Here is a 26,479-nt window from a genome sequence, read left to right on the forward strand (position 1 = left end):
ATATCCGGAAAATAAAACTTCATCGAATATCACATAAAACTTGTTTATTTACAAGTATTTAAATTATGCTGTATAATATGTTTACGATTACAACTAGGACTTAATATACATACAATAAATTAAATAAAACATGTAATTTCTTAGAAGTTACAAACTGTATACATTTGTCATTTCAACAGTCAACTAACTACAATTGTTTCACAGAGCAATTTTTTTTTAAATTATATATGTAATTACTGAGCAATACTAAACTTGACGGTTAACAATAATATTGTCTTAGTTTTTTATAATTAGCAGGAAAATACTTCACAATATAATTTCTCCTAACTTGATAATTTTGAAATGCCGAGCTATATTTCTCTGTGTACAATGTTTTTTTTTGTAAATTGATTAGTTCCCGAGAATATAAATAAATTCACAAACTTTACTTAATAATGTGTTAGAGTAGACTAATGGTTTTCAAACTAGAAAAATAACCCCACAATATTACTCTCATAACTACTTCACTGGAATATGATGAAAAAAAAATATTCTATCGTTCGAAATTTATAAACGACCTTAGAAATATTCAATTGCAAATAAATCACAAAAATATATTATTTAGATCGTCATGCTCACGAATTATTTATATCGATTATTTTATTTGTAAGATCGATTTATATTTAAGGTCCAGTAGGTGCTGTAGACACCTGTCTAACAACATCATATTAATTTCGTCCGTCAATAAACGCTTATTATACATTACTTATATACACAATACATCACAATAGTTCAATTTTTCTCACACTAGACCTCATGACTAGTCGACACACACGCACTCAAACGAATTGTCACTTTGAAGGAATCTCAGAATAAACTCTGGCCTGTTTTTCCGCATTTCCTATGGATTTCTACACTACGTTACCCTTGATACAGCACTCATAGACTAAAATATTATGATGATGAAAATTATAAAACCTTTCTAGGCTGTCCAAAAAATAATTTTATTTTTAACTATCTTTTAAATCTTCACTTTGGCAAGTAGAAAGGACCATGGTCCTAAGCCGTCCGGTGCGGCGGTGTATCGAGCTGACCTAACCTAAAATCCCATTAATCACCTCCAGATCGTCCTCATCTATATAAAATGTTTTTGGAAACCGGGAGCAAGAATTTTAATACCGGCACAGCCCTGTTAAAATAAAAATCTATGCCATCATGCTATTTGATTATGGTACGAACCAAAAAGCCTTAAAATCATCCACTGTAAACTTAATCGACGATGATATCGGTGGTGCGTTTGCTCCGAGGCGCCACGCTGATGTTCTCTGCCTGCGCGACGGTGTCCGGTAACCTGATGTGCAGGGTCTCTGGAGTCAGCAGCATCAACAGCCCCGACGTGCAAGCCATGATGCCGAATATCAGGTATGGGAGGGACTCCATCACCGCCATCTGGAAATTTACAGATTGGATTGAATAATTTATTGGAAAATTGTAGATAGCATATGATAGATCATGTATTACAATATTTTTTAATTATCCAGATCTTGGATCTATATAATCCGAAAACTCAGAATCATATTTTATGTAAAGCGCTTACGTGGTAGGGAAATTACTATTTAACAACCTTTAGTCTTTTAGATTTCAGAAAAAGGTTAAGAATTTAATTTTATAATAGATGCTTAGTAACAGAATTTACTCTCAGCTGGCGTCAGCAGTTAGGAATGTAGAGCTTTATGTTTATCTTTAACATTTTTATTGAAAGGCATTTGTATTTTAAATAGTTACAATGTTTAACATTTATGAACCTATTGATTGTAGAAAGAATTATCCAATGGAATTTTCAATGATTGAGTTCGTGTAAATTATGTCTTCATTGTATTATCAGAAGCCTTTGTCGCGGCATAATAAATAATTTATATTAACGAAGATTAAAACTTTGGAAGATAAATATTGAAAATAAAAGAACGTAGTCTCGTATATTTAATGAAGAGACCAACTCTTCATTACCTCAGCGTTAAGCATAGAACTCTGGATACAATTCCCTTTAGACCACAATACAACAATGTTTGCATACTGCTGTGTAACGGAAGAAAAAGACATATAGATGGAAAGAGCTATAAATTAGGTACTTAAGTACTTGTTGGAGATTGTAACCTTCGTCGTGACTTATTATTTTTTATATGTTCTATTTTTAGAACTAATTGTATTTTGTTTGCCATAGTTACTTCTCTTTAGTCCGAAATAAACACCATGTCAATAACATCTTTTTACTAACTTTATTTAATTACTAAGAACATATACCATATTTACAACACGTTATCAGCACGAACGCTTAGTTTTTTTTTTTTTTTTTCACGTTATTTGGTAAAATAAAGTTGAATATATTTTTTGTGTGACTAGGAAATAGTAATAGTCTGAAAATGTCACATGAATCTGGAGATGTTTCGAGTGTGAAAAATCCCTGCGTCGATCACATCTTTTCCATTTCCTTGTTTGAGGATAAAAGATGGATATCCAACTTGGAAGTTCAAGATGCGAAATTACCTTATCCATGAGGATTTATGGGAAACAATTAGTGGATACCGAGATGGAGACACAACCCCTGCCTCTACAAAGGTACGCAAAGACGCAAAGGCATTAGCAAAGATATGCTTATCAGTAGAAGGTGCAGCGATAACCCATATAAGATGTGCGAAAACTGCATCTGAGGCATGGACTTGTTTGCAAAAAGCCTTTGAAGATAAGGGAATAGGACGAAGATTATTTTTGGAGCGTAGACTGTACAGGTTGAGTCTATCAGAGTTCAAAAATATTGAACTATATATTAACGCAGTTATGTCAACCGCACAGGATCTTGCGGATATTGATGTAGTCATAGAGGACAAGTCTATTGCTGCAATACTTTTGGGAGGTCTAACTCCAAGGTATGAACCTCTCATTATGGCTTTAGAAAATTGCAATGTAGACGTGACTACAGAGTTGGTGAAAACAAAACTGCTTAATGAAATGTCCAAAGATGTGGCTACATCATTAGACTCTGTCTTTCATGCGAAGAAGAAGCCTAAGTCAATGAAGAAGAATATAGTTTGTTATGAGTGCAAGACACCTGGACATAAGAGACCAGACTGTCCACAGAGAAACAAGAAGGAGAAAGGCAATGCGGTAAATACCAATGATACGATATTTACAAGTCTTAATACTCTGGAAACCCAAGAAAGGACATAATTTATGTAGATTCAGGTTGTACTAGACACATGACTTCTAGACGGGACTGGTTTCAGAATATCTCGATACAGAATCAAGGTACTGTTACTGTCGCAAATGGAGAACAGATTAAGTGCTGCGGAATTGGAAATATTTCAATAAACACGCCCGAGAACGTGGTCAACAATATTAGTGATGTTGCTTATATACCAGATTTGAAAGCTAGTTTGTTATCTGTATATAAAACTGTTGAAAAGGGTTTTATTTGTGTTTTTGATAAAATGGATGTAACTTTTATAAATCTGATACTTTTAATTTTACAGGTGAATCTGTTGCTCATGCCTCGCCCTGTGGTGGACTGTACGTTTTAGATGGTACTGTAAATGTTTCCGAGAATGTGGCGGATAATTTTTGACACAAGATGTGCACTCTGGTTGTCAGGATAGTTATCAAATATGGCATAAGAGGTTAGGACATTTGTGTCGTATAGGCATGAACCAACTGAAAAATCACAAGGTAGGTATAAAGTATACAGGAGTAGATAAAACTAGTTGTATCGCTTGCGTGGAAGGTAAACAAGCAAGAAAACCTTTCAAAAGGTTAGCGTTTAATAGGGCTACTTCCCTTTGGAACTGATCCATATGGATTTGATGGGACCGGTGTCTACAACTTCTTTCTCAAGCGAAATAGATATATGTTGACAATAGTAGACGATTATACGCGAAAAGTGTTTGCTTATTTTATTTCTTCTAAAACAGAAGTCAAAGATATATTTTGTGTGTTTCAATGTTTTGTTGAAAATCAGTTAGATAAAACAATTAAAGCAATTAGGACTGATGGAGGTAAGGAGTTCGTGAATAAAGAGTTTGTTGATTATCTTGCTTCAAAACGTTGCTAGCTGAAAGTTCACTACCGAAATCATTCTGGGAAGATGCATTCCAAGTTGCCATTTACCTTAAGAATAGGTCTCCTCATCGAGCCTTAGGTGGACAAATTCCTTATGACAAATGGTATGGACGAAAAGGTGATCTTAGCCATCTAAAAGTGTTTGGTTGTAGAGCTCTAGTCCATATACCTTCGTGTCACAGGAAAAAATTAGATGTCAAGGCACAGGAAGCAATTTTCGTCGGTTATTCTGAAAATCCAGGCACTTATATTTTTAGGGACCCTGCTAACCCACGAAAAAGTTATTATATCCAGAGATGCAACCTTTTTGAAAATTGCTTTACAGCGTTAAAGCAGAAGCAATCTGTCGCACAGTCAGAATCTATATTGTTATTTGATGAGCAAAAAGAGATTGATTCTGAGTTTGATCATGACTGTCAATTCTATGACTGTGATGAGAATATCAGCCCGGCGGCTGAAGCAACTTTACCAGTAAATCTAGAAAGTGCAAAAGAGTCAGTGACTCTGGAACAGCGAGAGTCTCTCAGTGACTTAAGGCTGCCTAGTGTGGAAGAAGTGACAGCGAATTTGGAACAGGAATCGCACCCTGAGCGCAGATACCCTTCCAGAGACAGAAAAACAACAAATTTTTATAAAGCTTACAATACGTCAATGGTAGATTCTAATGAACCTACGACATATTACGAAGCTACTCATGCCGATGATGCTGATAAGTGGCAACATGCTATGGTTGATGAGTATAGTTCCTTAAGGAAACTCCATACATGGAATTTAGTAGATAGACCTAACAAAAGGTTATACCATGTAAATGGATTTACAAAATTAAAAGGGATGCTTATGGTAATATTACCAAGTATAAAGCGAGACTCGTCGTCAAAGGTTTTCATCAAGTTGAAAGTGTAGACTACAAGGAGACGTTCGCACCAGTGATTCGTCATTCTTCCCTCCGCACGTTGTTTGCGATAGCTGCAGATATGAAGTTGAGAATGAAGCACTTAGATGTCGATACAGCTTTCCTTAACGGAGATTTAGAAGAAGAAGTTTTCATGGAGCAACCTCTTGGTTTTATTCAAAAGGGTAAAGAAACAAAGTTTGTTTATTGAAGAAATCTCTTTACGGTCTTAAACAGGCACCGCGAGCTTGGAATAAAAAGTTAAATGAAACGCTTTCTAAAATAGGTTTCATAGGAACTCCTTCCGAACCTTGTGTGTATACTAAACTTTTTGGTAAAGAACTTGTAATATTAGGAATCTTTGTTGATGACATAATAGTCTTTCTTTTAATTCTGATTTGACATTTGACACCGTCAAGAATGATTTGTCGAAATATTTTTCATTAAAAGATCTCGGAATACTGAAATGTTATTTGGGACTACAAGTTGAAAGTGATTCCGAGAGTATAAGGTTGAACCAGCGAAATTATATTCTTTCTATATTAGAAAAATTTAATATGAAGGATTGTAAGACCGTGGATACTCATTAATTAAAAAAAGAATATGGAAAAAGAATGGATGGTCAAGTCGGTGAGTCTTATCCTTATCAAAACTTAATAGGATGCCTCATGTATCTAGCGGTAAACACACGACCAGACATCGCTTACGCCACGAGCTATTTAAGTCAATTTAATACGTGTTTTACTAAAGAGCACTGGAATGCTGCTAAAAGGATTCTGCAATACCTAAAAGGTACCCTAAACTATTCATTGGTTTACAGGAAGAATAGAGAACCTTTAAAGGGTTTTTGTGACGCAAACTGGGCAAACTGTCCAATCGACAGAAGGTCATACACCGGTTATGTTTACAAGTTAAGTGGAGGTCCAGTATCATGGGAATCCAAGAAGCAACCTACTGTTGCGTTAAGTTCGGCCGAGTCAGAATATATGGCATTAGCGTCTGCCACGAAGGAAGCGTGTTACTTACGTCGGTTTATATACGAGATAACAGGTATACTTTGTTCAGTTAACTTAGCTTCTGACAGCCAAAGTGCCATTAATCTTGTTCGAAATCCTGTACACCACAGCAGGACGAAGCATATAGATACTAGGTTTCACTTTATTAGGAAAAGGTATCTAATAATATTGTTAAGTTAGAATATATAAAAGTAACGATATGCCTGCTGATGTACTAACGAAGGCCCTCGGACCTCTAGTACACAAACGATGTGTAGTTAACTTAGGTTTAGAAACTTAATTATTTTATTTGTTTTGTTTCTGTCACAACTGCGATTAAGGGCGGCTGTTGGAGATTGTAACCTTCGTCGTGACTTATTATTTTTATATGTTCTATTTTTAGAACTAATTGTATTTTGTTTGCCATAGTTACTTCTCTTTAGTCCGAAATAAACACTCATGTCAATAACATCTTTTTACTAACTTTATTTAATTACTAAGAACATATACCATATTTACAACAGTACTAATAAAATCTACCTACGAAACAACGTTTATAACTACAAAATAATATCACTGAAGGTGATTAGAGATTCGATAAGAAGCACGTGTAAGTGGCCATATCGACACATTATACTAACAACAGTATCTATTACAATGAAGCAAAAAGTACATTAACTTAAATTGCCAATATTACAAAAACTAGCCAACAACCAAACCAATTGGCCACTATGTTTTCTCCTGCTACAATATAACTACATCTGTTTACAATATAACAGCTACTATATTTACTAGATAGCTGTATTGGCCGACTGACCGACCAACAATGGCGTCTGTGGTGCCAACATAGCGCCCATCCTGCCGATAGTGGAGCAGGTGTTCATCAGCGAGTGTCGCGCCACCGTCGGGAACAGCTCGATCGTGTAGATGTATATCGACGCGAATATCATGCTGATCGATAGCTTGCCCACCATCTGTAGGAACATCACCGAGCCCGCTATCGGCCCGTGACAATACCGCTACTTTATCCGACTAGTGTCATGTTGAAGCAGATAATCCTAATTCCTATGTACCTCGCCTAACACCAAAGCGCCCAGGAATGGTTGAATCAGTGCTGGCTGGGTTTTACACCTTAGACAGTAGTTAAGCCAAGCCACATCCTTATTCCCAATATTTTGCTTTTTTCTAAGTTTTTTTTGTGTATATTTTTAATTTCGGCTATAAACGTTATTATTATTATTATAAGAATGACGGATATTTCGCTTTGGAGTGAGAGGGAGTTGTTTTCGTTCTAGGTATACCTAACTACATATAGGGAAACGTATTCCATCTAACCTATTTTCGTTTTTTTGTCTTATGTACATTTGAGGTATTGATATTAAAGAAATGTCGGAATAGACCCATCAAACTGACAATCCCTGCCACTAAGATAAAATACTGACCAGCAGTGGCGTCTGGGGCGCGACGATGGATCCGATGCGCCCAACCATGGAACAGAAGCCGAGCAGCGAGTGCCGAGCCTGCGTGGGGAACAGCTCCGACGTGTAGATGTAGATGCTACTGAACGCCATGCTGATAGACAGCTTGCCGATCATGTTGAGGGTAGTCTGGAGCCACCCCAGTGCTATGGGAAAACACTACTGTCTAACTACGGTCTTTATGCTACCATATGTGAAGTGGTTTTATAAGTTTAGCGTGGGATAATATATGTGCTAAATGGAAAACATTACATGTACTAATATTAGAAGAAAAAGCATTGGATTAAAAAGGTAAATGTTTTAAATAATAAATTAAAAATGGCTTCAATGTCAAGAAAAAGTTACTATAATGTTATTAATTTTATGTACTACTGCTGAAATATGATATATTATGTATAGTGCAGAACTAATACACCCAAGTAAACTAAGCCACATTCAAACGCATATGACACTTAGAGATAAGTACAATGTTTCAAACTAAAGATTTAACTTTATATAATAATTTCTAATACTCACTAGTAGGTACAAACGGCAGTGCGATGAGTGACACTCCGCATATAAAGAAGGCTGTCATGATGGAGCTTTTCCTCCCGAACCTGTCTAGGGTGAGCACACTCAACGCGTATCCTGGTATCTCCACCAGAGAGGTGAGGATGTAGTTCACGTAACTGTTTCCAGCTAGGGACACAGAGTTTATCGACAGTCCGTAGTACACGAATGTCAGAGTTATCCACCAGAATGAGCAAATGATCAAACGGGTCATTATGGTCTTGGACCTCAACACTTGCATCACCAGCGACTCCTTCTTCTCTGTTGAGGGATCTGCTATCGTCTCTTGCGGTTTCTCTTCCTCCTCTGGTTTGACGTCTTCTGTCAAGATTTTCACTGATTCTGGTGATAGTTTCTTTTTGTTAATTGCAGCAGCTTTGAAAATTATTCGAGCAGCTTCTTTCTTCTTTCCTTTGCTGAGTAACCACCTCACGCTCTCCTCGATTAGGAAGCAGTAGAGGATGAAAAGGATTGATGGCGCGTAGATAACGAGGGTCAATGTCCGCCAGTAGGGAACAGCCCAGGCAGCCAGAGCGACAACAACCTGACCGATGGCAAATGTACAGGATATGATGTTGCCTCCAAGAACTCGACGGTTCAGGCCGACCATTTCGAGGGCTGAAAAATTCAAACAGGACGAGTAAGTTATTGAACAAGCCTTGCCAAATTAAAGGCATGGAGCATAATCATGATATGTCACCGAATGTAGAGCCTTATTAACACATCGTTAATTTAGTACAAGAACTAACTTATTCTTTTACATTTTCTATTCAAGACTTGTATTTTGAACATCTGTTTTATTGAAGCGAATTGCTCATAGTTTAGTTTTGCTAAATTTGCACGTGTTTTAACTTTAAGTTTTATAATACGGAGTTTATTACCAAGGATGAACCCAGTGCTGTAGACGCCAGAGCCGACGGTGGCCTCGATGAACTCAAGGGTTACGTATAGCGGATAGCTGTTGGCGAAGGAGCGCACCACGCCCATCACGCCCGCCGCCACCGCTGTCATGATGAACGCCGTGCGACGACCGAACCTGATTGATAAAATATATTCTGTAAACTTTTGAAAATAATTCAAAAGCAAGCAAAAATAAAGTTTTGTAAATAACATATCTCTTTCAGAGGGCAATATCTACCCGGGTGGAAGGACTTTCACAGACCATACTTAATGTTATACATGCTAAGTAACTCTATCTATCTGTGTGTCCGTTACACATTTTTGACTAAACTGTGATTTTGGTGAAATTTTGTGCAGACTAAATTTGAATGGTAAGAAAGGAAGTAGGTTACTTTTATCCCGAAAAAACTACTTTTATACACCTATGTAATAATATCATTATATCACATAAGACCACCATCCTGGATGTATCTCTATTGCCCTAGAAAACAACCCGACAGGTTATAAAGACATTGGTATCATTCTTACGCGTCAGATATGTAAGCAGTTATGGGAAGTGCGGCGAACACTCCCACGCTGTGAATGGTGCCCACCAGGGTGCGCTTCCACTCCTGGCACGCCAAGTCGAACTGGAAAATATATAGAAAAAATATACAATTACAGGTTACTACTGCCGTGAGTAATATTTTTTGCATGATAAGATTGCTGGTCCATAAATACTAACAAAATTACTCATAGAGCCATATCATTTCAATACAAAGTATGAACACTGTAACAATGTAAAACAACTTTGCAATTAGATATGCCCTTGAAATATTAAATGTAAATATCATTTATATAAATAAAAATCAGTCGCCACATGTATACATTCTTCTGTATACAACATCCCTTGATACATTTTTTGTTGTGTCGATACCTAAATTATGAAAAGTAGTTACAAAAAAACCGGTCTGTGGTAGGACATCGTCTGCCAGCCCACCAGTATTTAATAATATCGCTGTCTATAAGGATAGGTAGTGAGAAACACGATATTACTTAAAAACTATTAGCATTTCTTTGTGTCTAAATCCGCCAAAAAATGTGGATTACTTTTTTGTTAATTTGAAATAGTATACATCTTCCTATCCCACATTTGAGTGGGATTGGGGCAGATTAGTAAGAAGAAGCTAGACTTCGTCTTTTCTAATAAAATCCACTACAGCGTACGTAATAGTAAAAGGCTACGTTATCTATATTAAACACACTAAACGAAACGTCACGAAAATGATAATATTTACTTATTGAAGATTTAAAAAACATATGACCATCAGGAGGTTTACATATTTTGATAGACAGTGTTCATTGTAAACACTACATTTTGTCTAAAAAATATCCTACAGGTTGAAAGTAAACGTTCCGTTTACATTTACAACAGCATTATCATCCACGGTCGTGGTGAATTGTTGATAAAACAAACGGGAATTTCATCATTCTATTATGATTACAAAAACTAGAGTAATTACATATTACACGGTTTTATTATAATAATGAGTGGAGTAGATTTATAAACATTGTCATGGATTGATAAGTCATTCATTTCTGTGATTTGAATGTGAAAGGTGAAATAATTATTGTAAATGGATTAGTTGTAATGTGTTTGGGTTGTTAGCTGATCGAGTCGAGTCGAGTCAAGTAAAGACTTAAGTCGAGTCAAGTTAAGATTTTTCTAGAGCATTTGATCTAGGACTGGATGCGTGAGTGGTAGCCGGCCGGCTAGACAATCGGAAGCGTGTAATGTACTTAAAAAACATCGACTACAATATAAATGTTTTCACTTTGTAAGCCGGGCCAATCGCTTAATCCGTTCTTAATCAAACAGTCTTGAGCAATTCGTTCCGTTCTTGGCGGCGTATGGGTTACGGGTATAAATTTATAAATAATTTCTTTAAATAAAAACTTTTTAACAAAAAATTTAATCGCCTTGACAAACCACTAAAAACCACAAAAATCTTTAACATTAATTATATACTGGTTACCTATTTTAGAGTCGGTGCCTAATAACAATCAAACATTGTTTTCGTACATTTGTTCATATATTTATTTAGCTTATCTAGCAATTTTAATGACTAATGTTTAATTTTTATTAGGCACGGACTCCAAAATTGGTAACCAGTATATAGGTAATGTTAAATATTTTTTTGGTTTTAGTAGTTTTAAGGTGGTTTAATTTTTTGTTAAAAAGTTTCTATCTTTTGCTTTTTTGTGTTAGTAATAATCATGAGACCGAAAGACAAACGCTCTTTCAAACCTAAAAAGAATTTATTAAATTAGTAGATGCCTTTTCCAGTAACTCCTCACTGTTAAGGAGTAGTAGTTTCCATTATCAGCTCAGCTACATAAGATGATTATTACCATACGCAAGTACTTAAGTAACTTCATAAAATTTGCGAAAAACGATGTGTGAGCCTATAAAATTTTAGGGCTGCCCTCGATTTCTCCAGGGTCCAATCATCAGATCCTGACTTGGTGCCTGTGGGACCACTTCAGATGTATCCGCTTTCGAACAAAAAATAATTTTGAAAATCGGTCCTCAATTGGCGGACTAACCGCGTAACAAACACACAAAAAAAATCAAAGTCGAATTGCGAACCTCCTCCTTTTTTGAAGTCGGTTGAAAAATCTAGATCTTTTTGAATAATTTAAACTAAAATATTTCTTAAATTGTCTAGGTATATAAAAGTAAAGGCAACATATTGCAGAATGACATTTTATTTCTATATGTATTATAAATTTTGAATAGTCTAAAAGTCAGGGCGCCATTTTGCTAGGGTAGCACCTCAACGGCGACTGTCATCTAGTCTCTAAAAAACCAGTGACACAGATCGTAAATTTGAGCTAAGTTAAATGGTGCGTTATATTGACATTACGTGCTATTTACTTTATATAATAATAGTAGCCCTGTATTATATATTGTCCCACTGCTGGGCACATCCAAATGTAGGGCTAAGACTTTACGTCGATATAATAGTTTCAATATAATATGCAGTCCCACTGTTGTACTCACGCCTCCTCTGCTACTGAGAGGGATTAGGTCTTAGTCACCTACGCTGCCCTAGTGCGAATTTGTAAACTTCACACACCATCAAAATACTTTTAGAGATTTTTTAAAGTAAGCAGGTTTTCTCACGATGTTTTCCTTCGCCGTTATAACAAGCGGTAACTCACAAAGAATACACAACATATTAGAAAAGTCAGAGGTGTGTGCCCTTGGGATTTGAATCTTCAGACATTCGTCTCGATAGTCCGTTCCACACTTAACTAGGCTATCGCCGCTCTATTTCGTTTTGCCGGCGTAATAAAAATGACAGACAAACACCCTCGGTACAAATATTTCCATTGACTAAACGATGACAAAAATTCGTTTGATAAACAGTGAGCTACTATCAACTAACATAAAAAAGTCAAACTCAAAATATTCGGAATCAATTCTCGTGGCATATTACAAATATTCACTAATACCGTAATCCCTTAAACGTCTGAATAATTTATTGTTCGCAAAACGTCCAAAGATAACGCGAATCGTGATAACACACCAATAATCGTATAATCATTAGACGCTGCCAACAGCTATACGTCATTATAATGAGGTACACGTGATCTTCACAGGGGTTTCTAAGAGCTAAGCCTTTTCTGATAACGTTATAATTGAATAAATAAATTCGATTATAATCCCCGGCTCTGATCAACTAGGGGGGTACACGATAGTATCTCGGCGAAAGCACCTGTTTAAGAGTTTTTTCCTAGGTAGGTGGAGATAAATAAGCCCGAGATTAACTTATTTACAAACAATTTTAGTAACGGAATTGATTCTAATTGGATGAAATTATAATAATAATTTAAACCAAATTTATTGAAGTAAAAAATCACAAATATATAATAATATTTGAGCTATATTATAAAGTGTGCCACTGCTGGGTATAGGCCCGCTCAGAGCGGGTTTACGCGTTAGTCAACCACGTTATCCTAACGTGGGTTAGCAGACTTCACATACTTTCGAAATTCTTATGGAGAACTCCTCGTAATATTATATTATGACTTATAAGCTATTCAATTTGCGATTTAAGCAAAAGTTACCATTAGCAGAATTTTCACACAACAGTACACTATCTTAATTAAGTATTTCGATGACTATACAGTGACAATTGTTACTTCATATTTTTCTATTAAGGCAAACCAATGCTACAAAAAATTTACGAAGTACAAAATCGGATTAACACAAGATATTCTCATACCTTAAACATTAACTCACCGTAGCAACAATAGTATAATCAGTCTGATAGATCCAAGAGGAGCAGCGCACTGTGTCATTAGGATGGAAGCTGTTGGCCGTGCAGAACTCGTCGATGGGCTCGAACCGCTCGCAGCGGCCCGACGACTCCGGGAGCGCCCACAGCCCCCACGCGTCCGTCTCGAACTCCGGGGGCGAGGACTCGCATTCCGGCACTTTGCATCTGGAAACATCAATCATGTTGGTCAGGCAATTATCAATACGTATTTTTCCGATATTTTCACGTTTGCGAGTAATCCAAATATGAAAGAATGCACGAAGAAGTTGTTGGAAGTAGTTGAAGCAAATCTAAGTAATCAGCTACAAGACCGCGCAAAATGGTTCCTGATTATAAAGTTTCTGCATACTTAGTAATGGAATAACTGTCTATAGGCTTAGGTTAAATATAAACTAACACAAGAAGGGCTGAAAGAACCAACCGGATATACAACAGTTTGAGTAAAGTGATAGGTATGTTATAAAAAAATAAATCTAGGCAAATTTTAGTTTGTAGGAACGCGTTCGTTTTTCTAAGGCTAAAAAAACAATTAGATATATTTGCTTATTAGAAAGTCGTCATTGTTCATAAATACACAGAATAACAAAATATTAGCAAGTACGTAGCAGATAATATTAAATTATTTGTAATTTCTTTACATTTTTTTTTAATTACTCATAGATAAGTGAATGAACTCACAATTAATACATGTTATAACACATCAGTATTGATGTATCATCGGTATTATACAAGTAGATAAAAAGATTAGAAAAACGGATGTTGTTACTTATATTCAAATCAATTTATTTGGTTTCCTGATAGCCATTGTTAGAATTTTTTTGAAATAAATTGCTAAAGGAGCCATAATACCATATAGATGCCACTGATTATGTTTGATAGTAATGTAGTGTTCTTTTAAAGTTAACACTGTATCAGAGTTCTAGGTGAAAGATCCCAACACTAGGTATAACTTGCCATGTCTTAGTATTCCAGGATTTCTGGGACCTGTCTAAAAAATCTAGAATGCCTTACCAACAGTAAACAGTTGAACAATTGGCTATGTAAAAAATAATAAGGAAAACAATATGTATTCTATCCGCAAAGTGTTTACGGAAGTCCAGCTTCCATCACCGGGCCTGCTAGGGCGAGACGTTTTTATGACCCGCGCGACTACCGAGGCCGACACTCGATTTCCCTAACATCTTCCTAGTGTAGCTCATTAGATTCTGTTATAATTAGAAGATATAGATTAGAACTCTGAATTAGTGTTAATGGCTTATTGAAAAATTAAATTTCACAGCATTATGTAGGTATTATTGCATTCTTGTGTGGAGTTCTGCTGCAGATCTGCAAACTATTTTTTTCTAATAGAAACTAGCGATTCGGGATATTTACAGCCTTCGCTCTCATGAACCTCTTAGAAAACTATTTAAGAAGGTGAATATAGGTTGCTGGCCGAATACATTTTTCAGAACATCATGTGTGAAAACAGTCATTTGTACCGCTTGAATACTAGAAAGGAGAAAAAACTTGCAGCTGCAAATTTTAGGCCCCGTAAAACGAATAAATCGTTTAAGTAAATAGTATTATCTTTTATAATAAACTTCCCTCCGAAATAACCAATCTGCCGGGATATAAATTCAAATGTTACGACAAACGTGATTTAATGTCTATAAGGGACCTGGTTACCTTGGACATAAAAGCAAACCATTTTAATATAATAAATAAATGACACAAAATGTCTCAAACGTACCTTCATAATCTTAATATTTATTGACTTTACTTCAAATAATTATTAATATTCATTTGACATTAATTAATATTCAGTTTCTTATATCTCTCATTGCCATAGCAAATAGTAAAGACATCATTGTCGCGTTTAACTTTATAAAATGTACAGTTAAATTATTCTAATAAGTTATGAAAATAAAAAGTTATGAATATTGTTTGTAAATGTAAACGAATGCACGCAGTACACAATTTATATATTAATTCTATTTTTATATTTTATTGTTCACTTTTATCATACATGTCTAAGTTACTCTTTGAATTCATTCTATATTAACGGTGATGTGCATGCACCAAATCATTCATATAACTAATGTGACTGTATAGAAGATATACAAAAAAATACCTTGTGGTCTGCATGATAAAGAAGATATTTTATTTGTAAGAAATAGGGCTGGTCATTGTGCTTGATATCAAGAATAATCAAATTAGACTCAGTAGCAACAACGATTAAAACTTAGATTAAGATACTAGAATTGCGTTCCTCAGCATTTAATGAACTAATAGTCCATTGAAAAGTTACATTTGGGGTTGCGTTTTTTAGAGGACGCAATTTTATTTTTTTGAAGTGTAAAGGGGTGGGTTAGTGTAAAGCTAAAACCAAGTTTGTGGGGTCGCCACCCTTGTCCCACGGCCGCCATCTTGAAAATAGGGGTTAAAATGGTTTTTACGATGTATCTTTTAAACTATTTATCTGACAAAAAAAATGTATCAACATTTTTTGTTGCAAATTAAATTCTTTACAACTTTGGTTCAATAACTTTTTGTCGTATAGCTATAAATAAAAAAGTTATAAGCGAAAATGTTAAGAAATTCAATGTTAAGCAATGCCATTGCAACGTCACCAGAACGTGTGTTTATAAGGTTCATAATACTCTCATTACGTACAACACAAACTCGCGGTTGTCGGCTTGTACGCGAATTACTTGGATCCTGAATCGCTTTGGCACAGATGAAGCAATACATAATTATAGGACCATAATACATGCACGTAAACTATTGGCTATTACTACGGCTTTTTTATATAATAAGAAAATAATAGTAATTAAAACATACACACACACACACACACACACAACACACACACACACACACATCACGCATTTATCCCCGAAGGCACCCAATTTTCGCCAAGTGTGTTCCGTCCCATGATGTGATAGGGGGCGAGCCTATCGCCATATCGGGCACAAATTCCAGACGCCGGGCTGATACTGAGCGGAAAAACCCAAATATTACTTTGCCCCACCCGGGATTCGACCCCAGGACCTTAGAGCGCTGTCGTACCGCGCATGCAGTACAACTACGCCTCCGAGACAATTAAAATAAGTTAATTATTTTAAGTTTTATAGTTAAGTTTCTTTTAATCATCGCAACAAATCATGACGCGGAGATCCTTGGAGGAGGCCTATGTTCAGCAGTGGACTTCCTGTGGCTGAGATGATGATGATCGCAACAAAAATGCCTTTGTTTTATTATTTATTAGTTAACGGTCAGGCACGTGCGCTAATGGGTCAGACGGCTAACGATCCACATCCCGTCTACAACATATTCAATCTTTGTTGTAAACGATCTCAAAATAGAGGTCACCGGATCCTGGATCGTGGTACGGGACGTGTTGGGAAATACCTTGAACTATTATGTGGAGTTAAATTTGATTTAGTAGAAGACAGGCAAACAAGCAAGTGGCTCAATTGATGGTAAGTAATCTCTGCTGGTTATGAACACCAACAATACTAGAAAACTCTGGGAGAATAATATAAATGTTTTCGCAGATTAAACAGCGAATGCGAGTGCCGTAATCGGTGTAGTTATAGGAAACTCTCTTAGAAACCCTTTTTGGAGATATTATGAATTCCATTAACAGGTAATTAAAATAGCAGCATAAAACAGACAAGTACCAAAGCCATTCCTGATAGTAATCGATCTTTATAAAGATCTAATTACTGTATGATTATAATAGAGCGTTTGAGGCATAAGTCATTAAACTATAAAAAGGGTAGGTGGATATTATTCAATTTAATAATAATAAATACTACAAAGGATGTGGACCAAGTGACCCCGGTAGAAGACTTCTCGGAACCTAATTAGTCAATGTAATTATTGGCATTGTGACCCTTAATATGTAGGGAGACGGAAGCAGCATAGAGCATTGCCTTGAACCATGATTTGTTACTTAAAAGCCTGGATAAGCGGTGGTCTTAACTAATACAAGGCGCTAAACAACAGATCTTTGCTAGGTTGTTTTACTCGGTTGCCAATGGAGGTGTACGGGCTAACAGTAAAAGTATCAATTCATCTTCATTATCAGCGGGTATCATTAAATATAAAGTATCATAACAAACTAATATATTTTATTACAATCTACAGGAGCAAACTGGAATTTATTCTTTATATACTCTCCTTAAGGCTGCCATTGGCATAAAAGGTGTAACGCTCGCCTCTGTTTGTAATTATAATACCTGGGTGATATTGCTACTGTTTACGGACAGTTGTTGACTCCGTCGATGAACCTATTCATTTGAATGTGTATGCACTTTTTATATTAAGGTGCATCACGATAGAGTTTATACTACATAAATACAGACAATAAAGGTTAAAGTATAAACTGAAAATAAGGAAAACCTCTAGGGAAACTCCCACGGTTTTGGTACCTACAACTACCAAGTACAAAGTATAATAGCCAAGTATATATTTAAAATATTACAAAACCAGACTTTTAACGGTGCGAAGTGCGAAGTAAATACTAACTCTAATTACAAAATAGTCGACATTGAGAAATACGTGCATCAATTTTCCTTGTGTCCCTCTCAGTTGAGTGTTTGTTGTGCATTATTTATAGCACCTTCGTCTTACAATTGTGTCTATTATATAACCTCATATTGTCATATAATAATAATTAATAATATCAGCCCTGTATTATATACTTGCCCACTGCTGAGCACGGGCCTCCTCTACTACTGAGAGGGCTTAGGCCTTAGTCCACCACGCTGGCCTAGTGCGGATTGGTAGACTTCACACACCTTCGAAATTCCTATAGAGAACTTCTCAGATGTGCAGGTTTCCTCACGATGTTTTCCTTCACCGTTAAAGCGAACGATAAATTCACAAAGAATACACACATGATGAATATGACATATTGTCATACCTACATTTAATTATATTGTTTTAAAATAGCTTAAATAGTTTGGAAGAATTATCAATCTATAAGAAGTTATAAAGATGAAAATGTCGCCTACATCTTCAATCAACTTGCAATACTATTATCGACAATGCTGCACGATCATACGCTCGTGGATTCGGAGTATTGCCCCTATGTTTATGTCATAATATTTATGTATTCTAAACATCCCCATACCACATAAAAGATCTTTAGTGTAAATGATGAACTGTGAAACGCACTATCAGTACTTATTTACAATATTATCTTGATAATATTTTTTACTATTTCCCAATTCGCGCTGTACCTCTCGGGCGTCATTTCATTTCCAAATGAATGATAATATTTGTGTTGTGGAACACATGTACCGATTAATCTTTAAGGTCGAATATAATCTATGTTAATGCGAGCTGTCAAAACCTCTCAGACACTCACACACGCACGCATTTTATCCTCGTAGAGGTAGGCAGAGAGCAACCACGCCCTGTAATATGAGTACATTTAAAGAATTTTGCCATAATATCGCCTGCCTGTCGTGAGCGGCGACTAAAAGGGAGCTATCACGGGTCGTGGCCGTACATTAGGGAATGTGCAGCTTCAGTTCGACAAATGGTGCTGCCATTGAGGAAGGAGACCTCTGAGCCTCAAAATAGAAGAGCCGCGAGGCGGCATTGTGCGGAGATGGGTTCGGCGAATCCGAATGCATATACGACTCCCAGGAACCTTCAAACGTGCGCAAAAGCAGGCCACCGCTGGTTTTAGTCGGTATGCCGACATAATTGCCATATGAGGTACATATTTCAGAATTCAGGTTGTGTCGGGTACTGGGCACAAAAAATACCATTGGCCGATCCGAGATTCGAAGAATTTGGTAGTCACATGGTGCACGCAATAAAATTACGCCACCGAGGCAGTCCCTCTATAGCAGTTGAAAAAATATCGTATGAAAACCTGCAGATGTAGTATGCCAGCGACGGTGGATATATGGTCCCCGTGGTGCGCAATCTTGCAAGCGATATCGCGTCCATTTCGGTGGTACACTTTGGCCGATTCAGCTTGCCTAGCAGCAGTATACTATACTATTCACAATTCAAAGCTTCCGATTTGATTTAAAGGACGTTATTAGTAATATACCTTTATAAAATTATACACTCACAAATTGACTCTCCTGAATTACTACTGGCTTTAATAAATTTTAACACCTCATACAGAATACGTAATTCAAACGTCTTCTCATTGCACATTTACATCATCAACATCTCATTCCATAATCCGATAGTTCGTATGTGTCGCTCGTATAATGACTTGGCGAAAAAACCCAAATACCTTGACGTTATGAATGGCAGATTTGGATCATTCTCAAGAAGTCAATTAATATTTAAAATAAGAAAACAATTAATATTTACCGGCAATAGTTAGTTATTTATTGTTAAGTTACACGAATACTACTTTCTTGTTCCATTTTTTTTTTACTATACACAGTACTAAACAGTTTTGATTTATCTTAGTCCGCACTTTAAGTAATTAAAGTGCGGACACAGTATAAGGGCGCAAAGTTTTGGAATACAATCTAGTTTTATGTTTGTATATTTTATATTGAGTTTTTGATTGTAATCTGGTTTCCGTCTAAATTTAATAAAAATAAAAAATAATACGTTTCATTATTGGACTTCCTCTATTCCAGTGCCCAGCTGTGCGACAGTATGCGTCATAATATTATCTAAATTGATGGTAACGGTGAAGGTGGTGGTAGCGAAGTGCAATACTATGCGACCATAGTACTTTGTGATGACATATAACGAATGACGAAAAATCCAATAGACGGAACACTTACACGTATTGTCATAAATGGTTGTATGAAAAAACTCGTTCTGTGTGAGCTTTTGTATACATATTTACGAAGATTATTGCAGATCGCCGAAGTGCGAGCGATGCGAGTGTAACCACTGCAACACTATAATAAGTAAACCCATTACACGTCACACCGCTGTTATTTATGACCGACCGACGCACGGACCGACATTCGACGGACATTTGTCATAGCGGAGAAAGCTGGCGATGATTTTGATATAATATCTCTACATCTACACCATTCAGGGAAGAAAACTACCAGAACAGCGTCAGGGATTTCGAATGATAAATTTAGAAAAACGGAGCCCATGTATATTTGAGACCAAATTCTATATAGCATATTAAAAAATCTTATAGATTAAAAAGTGCATTTAAGCATTATGAATTTATAATTCTACATATTGTACATACTTTAACTTTAGTTATGTAAGTAAGATATATATTAATATTTCTTTATAACAGATCGTCTACTCTACTCTGGAATCGATGAAACGCATTTCCAATTCTCAGACCACTGAATCAGATCCTACAATAACCGTCAGTGATAATCAAGAGAAATAAGTATGATAGACTCATCTAAAGTATGGATTAGCATTATCACTTTTAAGCCCTAATAAGCATTTGCGGCTCCCGGATAAGCCTTCGGGAACAAAACAAGATTCTAATATCACGTAGTGAGGTAATCATCGATAACGTAAAAAACAAGGATCACACGCCTACCGAGTGGACATCGCTAGGGCTGCTACCTGATCGGTTTAGTAGCTTGTTACACATTACCAGCCCTATATTATATACTGTTTCCTGCCTAATACGTCCTCCGCTATTACTAAGAGGGTTTAGGCCTTTCCACCACGCGGGCCAACTGCGTGTTGTTTTAAATTCTTATGGAACATTCTCAGATACGTATGTAGGTTTATTGACGATGTTTGTCTTCACCGTAAAAGCAAAAAAAAAAAACAAAATAATACACGTGAAGCTTCAAATCGTCAGAGGTATGTATGTGCCTTGGGTTTTGAACCTGCGGATTGGTCTCGGTGATCTGTTCTATTCCTTACTAGGCATTTTTCTCATCTATCTTACGCCTACAGCTGGTCACGTACCAGAAATTTTGAAAAACGAAAGGAATAAAACAGGAGCTGTTTTTGCGATGTAGTGTTACTTATAGTATTTAAGGGTCAGTAGATTTTTTAGTTAGATGTCACCCCCTTGGGTTCGTAGGAGGCGTTGAGGTTCTAAATCCAAGATTTGAGCAACACTCGTGTGGGTTTTTATTTCTGTTACTTACAGTTTCGGTTTAAAAATATTGTGGTCGATGTAATTACTGGCAATTTTGCGTCTGTTATGGAAGAGCTCAGATTGGTGAAGTCCAGCCAAATTACTTAGGCCGTGAATACTTCTGCCCCAATCTATCAACCCTAATATAACGTGTGTGTCAGATTAGTGTGATACGAACATAATGACGAGCCGGGCGTGGTCTGGGCGTGATGAAATCAAAGCTTTTGCGAGCAGATACCGATCTAAATCGAATTTTTAATCGCTTTAAACTGTAATAAATTGACCTTTGGTCTTCTTAATTATCGTTTTACTCAGTATAAAATACCTAGAAATTAATAAGAAATATATTTTGCTATTTTATCTCTTGTTTTTAATTAATTATAATTAGTGACAAATTAAACAAATAACACAGTATAGGAAGGATCGTAGAAGCGCTGCGAATGTTAAAGCAAAGCAAAGCAATAAGGAAAAGGAAAAGGAGATACTTATGCCTCCGGAAAAATATAATATCACGTGGATATAGGCGATAGCCTAGCCAGTACAATGGAGAACCGAAGCGGCAATAACTTGTTCAAATCTAAACTCTATACATCTCTGAAGGAGTAAAATAAAATTTGTCTTGTTACTATAACTCGCCATAATAGTTTAGGCTTTAGGTTAGGCGCGCTGCGGGCTGAATATAGTCTGCTCGAACTACTTACTCATTTTTATTGTAACAGGAGACCAATATCCAGTAGTTAACAAAATTACATACAGGTCTGATATAAAAATAAAATTCTGTCGGTAGCGTCGCATTACACATACTTAGAGCGATGTGGACAAACAATAAAAACTATTAAAACTGATAAAAAATCAATACAATTTTCCGGTGTAATCTAGTGAACGTTTAGTGGTCGACCAGTGACGCATAAACTTCATTGTGAATCTCCACTGTACCGTGAAATTGCACCACATTACTTCTTTATTACGTTATCTCTGATAAGAGCGGTAGTTCATTCATCTTTAGTAAACAGACCCTAACTTCCCCCTGTCCTTCCTAATCCTTGTTCCTTTTTACATAACTGAATGTTTAGAAGAGCGAGCCGCTCGCCTTATGGTAATATAAAAACTATAATGGAACTGTACAGTACAGTGAAACTATACTGAGCTCATCATCCTGAGACATTGGATGTTAAGTCCCTTAAGACGGGAAAAATGTATCCTTTTGGCGAGCTTACGTTACGTGTGCTGTGTAATCGATTAGAGTTACGAAATATATATTATTATAACAGAATTGTTCCACATAAACAGTTCTAAAAAATATATTATAAAACAATCAAATCAAGAACTGTCAGCCTGTCTGAAGTCTAAACGTGATAAACCCAAAAACTACCCAACGAATTACTATTAAATTTGGTACGGAGATAGTTTGAAACTCTGGGAAGGATATAGGCTATTTTATATCCCGGGAGAATACCCAGCGAAACTTTTATCCTGAAAAACTCATTCACGCGGGTGAAGCGAGCAATTATAATCTATAAGTAATACCTAACACAACAGCATTATTTATGTCTTAATGAAAACATGTACCGTAACGAAAATAATAATAAAGAGAGTTGGCAAGGCATTGTTATACACATACAGATATTTTAAGGAAAATATAGATAGATATTGCCGAAACATGCGAGTTTGTTTGGTTCGAAAACTTGTTGGAAGGGTACGTCACTCGTGAACCGGTTTTTTGAGAATATCGCAAGAAAGAATGGCAACGTTTGACTTTTAAATATCCTTCATTACTCACATATTATTTAACAATCTACTCCCGCCGCGTCTGTCTGTAATGTGAATTTAAATACGGTATTCATCAATGGACAAAGTGATTAAAGAGAAAGCTTTATATGTGTAATTTATAAAAAAAAAATCTTAAAATAATGACACATATGCTCTAGTACCTGTGCAAACCCTAACCGGGTCGCTATCGAATTATTTAATTAAGGAGCTCCAAGGGTAAACGACGTATAATAAAAACAATGGTGTAGCATTTTCACAATTAACAGTGTGACATGCTTCTTAATTATAGGAGACCACAGTATGCAAATTAAAATATTTGTGGAACGGCAAAAAATTTACATTTGTTATCAATATTTATTATAATTATTATAATCGTTTAATGCCTTTTGATTTTCATCACCAACCTGCATGAGCAGCGCTAAACTAATATTTTTTACCTGTCTACCTACGACCTGAAGTCTACCTATATTCTTTTATGTCTAAATTGGAGATATAAAAGGATAAATATTTACTACTTATAGACTAGCGGGTCCATGATCCATTATGTATATTATTACATACTTATATAAATTTGAATACATCGGGCTAGGGACTGAGCCGTTCGTAAACATCAGTCCGAAGATGTAGGTTCTTACTATCGCCTCCTGACTTCGTTCCGTTACACTCATTGTGTTCCGATATGAACTACATATTTTAAGTAGTGACAGTGGATATTAAGCGGATTAACATTATATTTCGATGTGTCAGGGTGAGGCACCCAGAACAACAGTTTTATCAATTCGGCATTGAAAGTTCTGAAGCATGTTGGCCGAATGATATTCAAATGTAGGGCTAAGACTTTATATCGATATAATAGTTTCAATATAATATACTGTCTCACTGTTGGGCTCGGGCCTTCTCTACTTCTGACAGGAATTAAGTCTTAGTCAACCACGGTGACCTAGTGCGGATTTGTAGACTACACAGGCTCTCAAAATTCCTATAGAGAACTTCTGAGGTAAATATGTTTCCTCAAGATGTTTTCCTTCACCGTTAAAGCAAGTGATAATTCACAAATAATACACACAACATTTTGGACAAGTTAGAGGTATGCCCTTGGGATTTGAACCTGCGGTCATTCGTCTCGGCAGTCCCTTCCACAGCCAACTAGTCTACCGCCGCTTTTAATAGTTTCAAACAAATCTGCAAACACAATATTTGGACTGTTTTGATTAGTACCAGAGGCTTAATTCTAGCGCATTTATGTTTCATGTGATGTTATTTTTGGCAATGTACGTATTTATTTACGACATACAAAAAAAAATCTGTCAGTCATTAGTATTTTAAATGATTTCGGCGAAGATCGCTATATCATGAGCATTTCTTCTAAATGTCCGGTGTTGTCACTTTATTGTAGTAATTGAGCAAAATTCAAATAACTTATGGTTTGGTTTGGAATGGTATGCGAATACGCGCTGTATAAATAAAATTGTATTCATACGCAGATTATATAAGAGCACAAAACGATATTATTATAGAATCATTCATATAGAATGTTGTATCACAGTGTTTCGTGTTTGATTTATACACGGAAGAGTAAAAAGGATTTATATGTCTAGTAATACTAGTAACGATAGTTTTTCAGTTAGTGGTAAGTTTAACGCAGCCCAGAGAGATAGTTGGTTCGAAGCAGAAAGAAGAAACAACAGTTAATGATATTATGAGTATTAGAAGTTACGTTTGTTTTATTCAACTAGTACTCCTGAACTATGAGTGTGCTTCGAAACAATTTAAAGAATAGGTAATATTATGTAGAGTTAACTGACTCGCAATAAATTAGTGATGTACTACATTACATATATGATAGAGGCGAGGGATCTAAATAATTTGGCTTAGTCTGCTGCAGATGGTGGTGATAAATAAAAAAATAATTTAGATTTGGGCTCCTCTTTGATAAATGTTGACTCTGTGCTGGTGCCAACAATAGCAAATATAAAACCAGCGTAATAATTATTGTAGTTTATGCGGAGGTTATATCTACCTAAATGTTGCATTTATAATTAGATATAGTGAAAGAAATGTGGAACTGTTAGTTGCATAGCTTTGAATAACATAGTTTTGTAGAGAAAATATGAAAATAATTATTTAATAATCCAACGATAACATAAAGATTGTATCCAAATATATTATACATGCGATATTTATCAATTATCAACCTCAAATCTTAATTCATTTTGCGCAATATCAATATTTATACTATTATATAAAGCTGAAGAGTTTGTTTGTTTGAAGGCGCTAATCTCAGGACCTACATGTTTGAATTGAATAATTCTTAAAATTTTGGATAGCCTGTTTATAGAAAATGCTGTACTCTTACACAACGGGGAACATTTATTACTTTTGTGAGCTTTCTTTGTGTGTGCTGCTTAAATGATTCAAGTTACGCCACAAACATGTATGACGGAATTGATCCTATTAAAAAGTTTAAAAAAATATCCTATAAAACAATGTCCTCCGCATCGGTCAGTCAGTCTGAACGCGATAAACTCAAAGACTATCCAACGGATTTCGATGAATTTTGGCATGGAGATAGTTTGAGAGTTGAGACCCGGGATAAGACAAAGGCTACTTTTTATCCCAGGGAAATCTATAGCGGGACTTTTATCACGGAAAACTCATTCACGCGGGTGAAGCGACAAGCAAATGCTACATGAAAATAAATTTAAGTATCTATCTACTAATTACAATTAATGTTATAAATAATAATAATATGTAGATAACTTAATGAAGATATTCGAATAATTGGTAGAAACAAATGCAATAAACGTTCAATATATTTTGATGAAATTTAACACAGTTTTTGACAGATAATTATTATTTATCGCGGGAAAGTGTATAGTTCTGTTTTTAATTCGCGTAAAACTTTGGGAGGCGAGCGTACCCGCCAGTAAAAACTAGTCCAAAAGGAAACAGCAAATAAAAAATCAAGGTAAAATCGTCTTTACGGACAGTATCCACATATTTTACAAGCCAATAAAAGTATTTTCTATACTGAGCACGATTTTTAAAACGATTGAAACTTAAAATCACACAAAAATGCATATGAGTAATGATTTTAAATCGAAAACACTACAGCCAGCTCACGTCTGCACGTACAAAGACACAAAAATTTCACAAGACATCGAATTTGAGTTCAAAATTTCACTCACCTGTAGGCTATTTCTCCGGCGGCAAATATATACTGGCTGTTGTAGACAGCGCTGAACATAATCGGCAGCAGTATGAGGCAGTAGTTCTGGATCTGGTAGCGGCCGAACTGGCCCAGCTCCGACAGGATCGCGTCGAGGTCCACTCCATCCTTGGGCTTCGTCATCGCACTACAGCACCGCGCGGCGGCTACTGTCCGTCTGTCGCCACCACGCGGCACCTACCACCGCGTTATCGCGCCTACC

The 26,479-nt window shown here is 36.1% G+C and overlaps 1 protein-coding gene across 1 annotated transcript; it reads right to left on the reverse strand.

Annotated features, from left to right (window-relative positions):
* Nucleotides 1–27: 27 nt before the first annotated feature.
* On the reverse strand, nt 28–26,479 carry LOC115440483 (organic cation transporter protein). The gene is made up of 7 exons (XM_030164810.2): nt 26,237–26,479; nt 13,192–13,393; nt 9,432–9,532; nt 8,885–9,039; nt 7,971–8,621; nt 7,419–7,600; nt 28–1,428 (listed from the first exon to the last, which is right to left on the reverse strand). The coding sequence occupies exons 1-7, from the start codon at nt 26,398–26,400 to the stop codon at nt 1,249–1,251; spliced, it is 1,635 nt and encodes a 544-aa protein (XP_030020670.2). The 5' UTR covers nt 26,401–26,479; the 3' UTR covers nt 28–1,248.

The sequence above is a fragment of the Manduca sexta genome, chromosome 19 (assembly GCF_014839805.1).
Source record: "Manduca sexta isolate Smith_Timp_Sample1 chromosome 19, JHU_Msex_v1.0, whole genome shotgun sequence".
NCBI lineage: Eukaryota > Metazoa > Arthropoda > Insecta > Lepidoptera > Sphingidae > Manduca > Manduca sexta.

What these genes read in the sequence shown, in the direction of transcription:
- LOC115440483 (XM_030164810.2), bottom strand. Translation starts at nt 26,400, where the DNA reads ATGACGAAGCCCAAGGATGGAGTGGACCTCGACGCGATCCTGTCGGAG. An exon ending in ATTATACTATTGTTGCTACG is followed by an intron (nt 9,533 to 13,191) that starts GTGAGTTAATGT and finishes TATATTTTCCAG; the next exon opens with TTCGACTTGGCGTGCCAGGA. An exon ending in ACTGCCGTTTGTACCTACTA is followed by an intron (nt 7,601 to 7,970) that starts GTGAGTATTAGA and finishes GTTTTCCCATAG; the next exon opens with CACTGGGGTGGCTCCAGACT.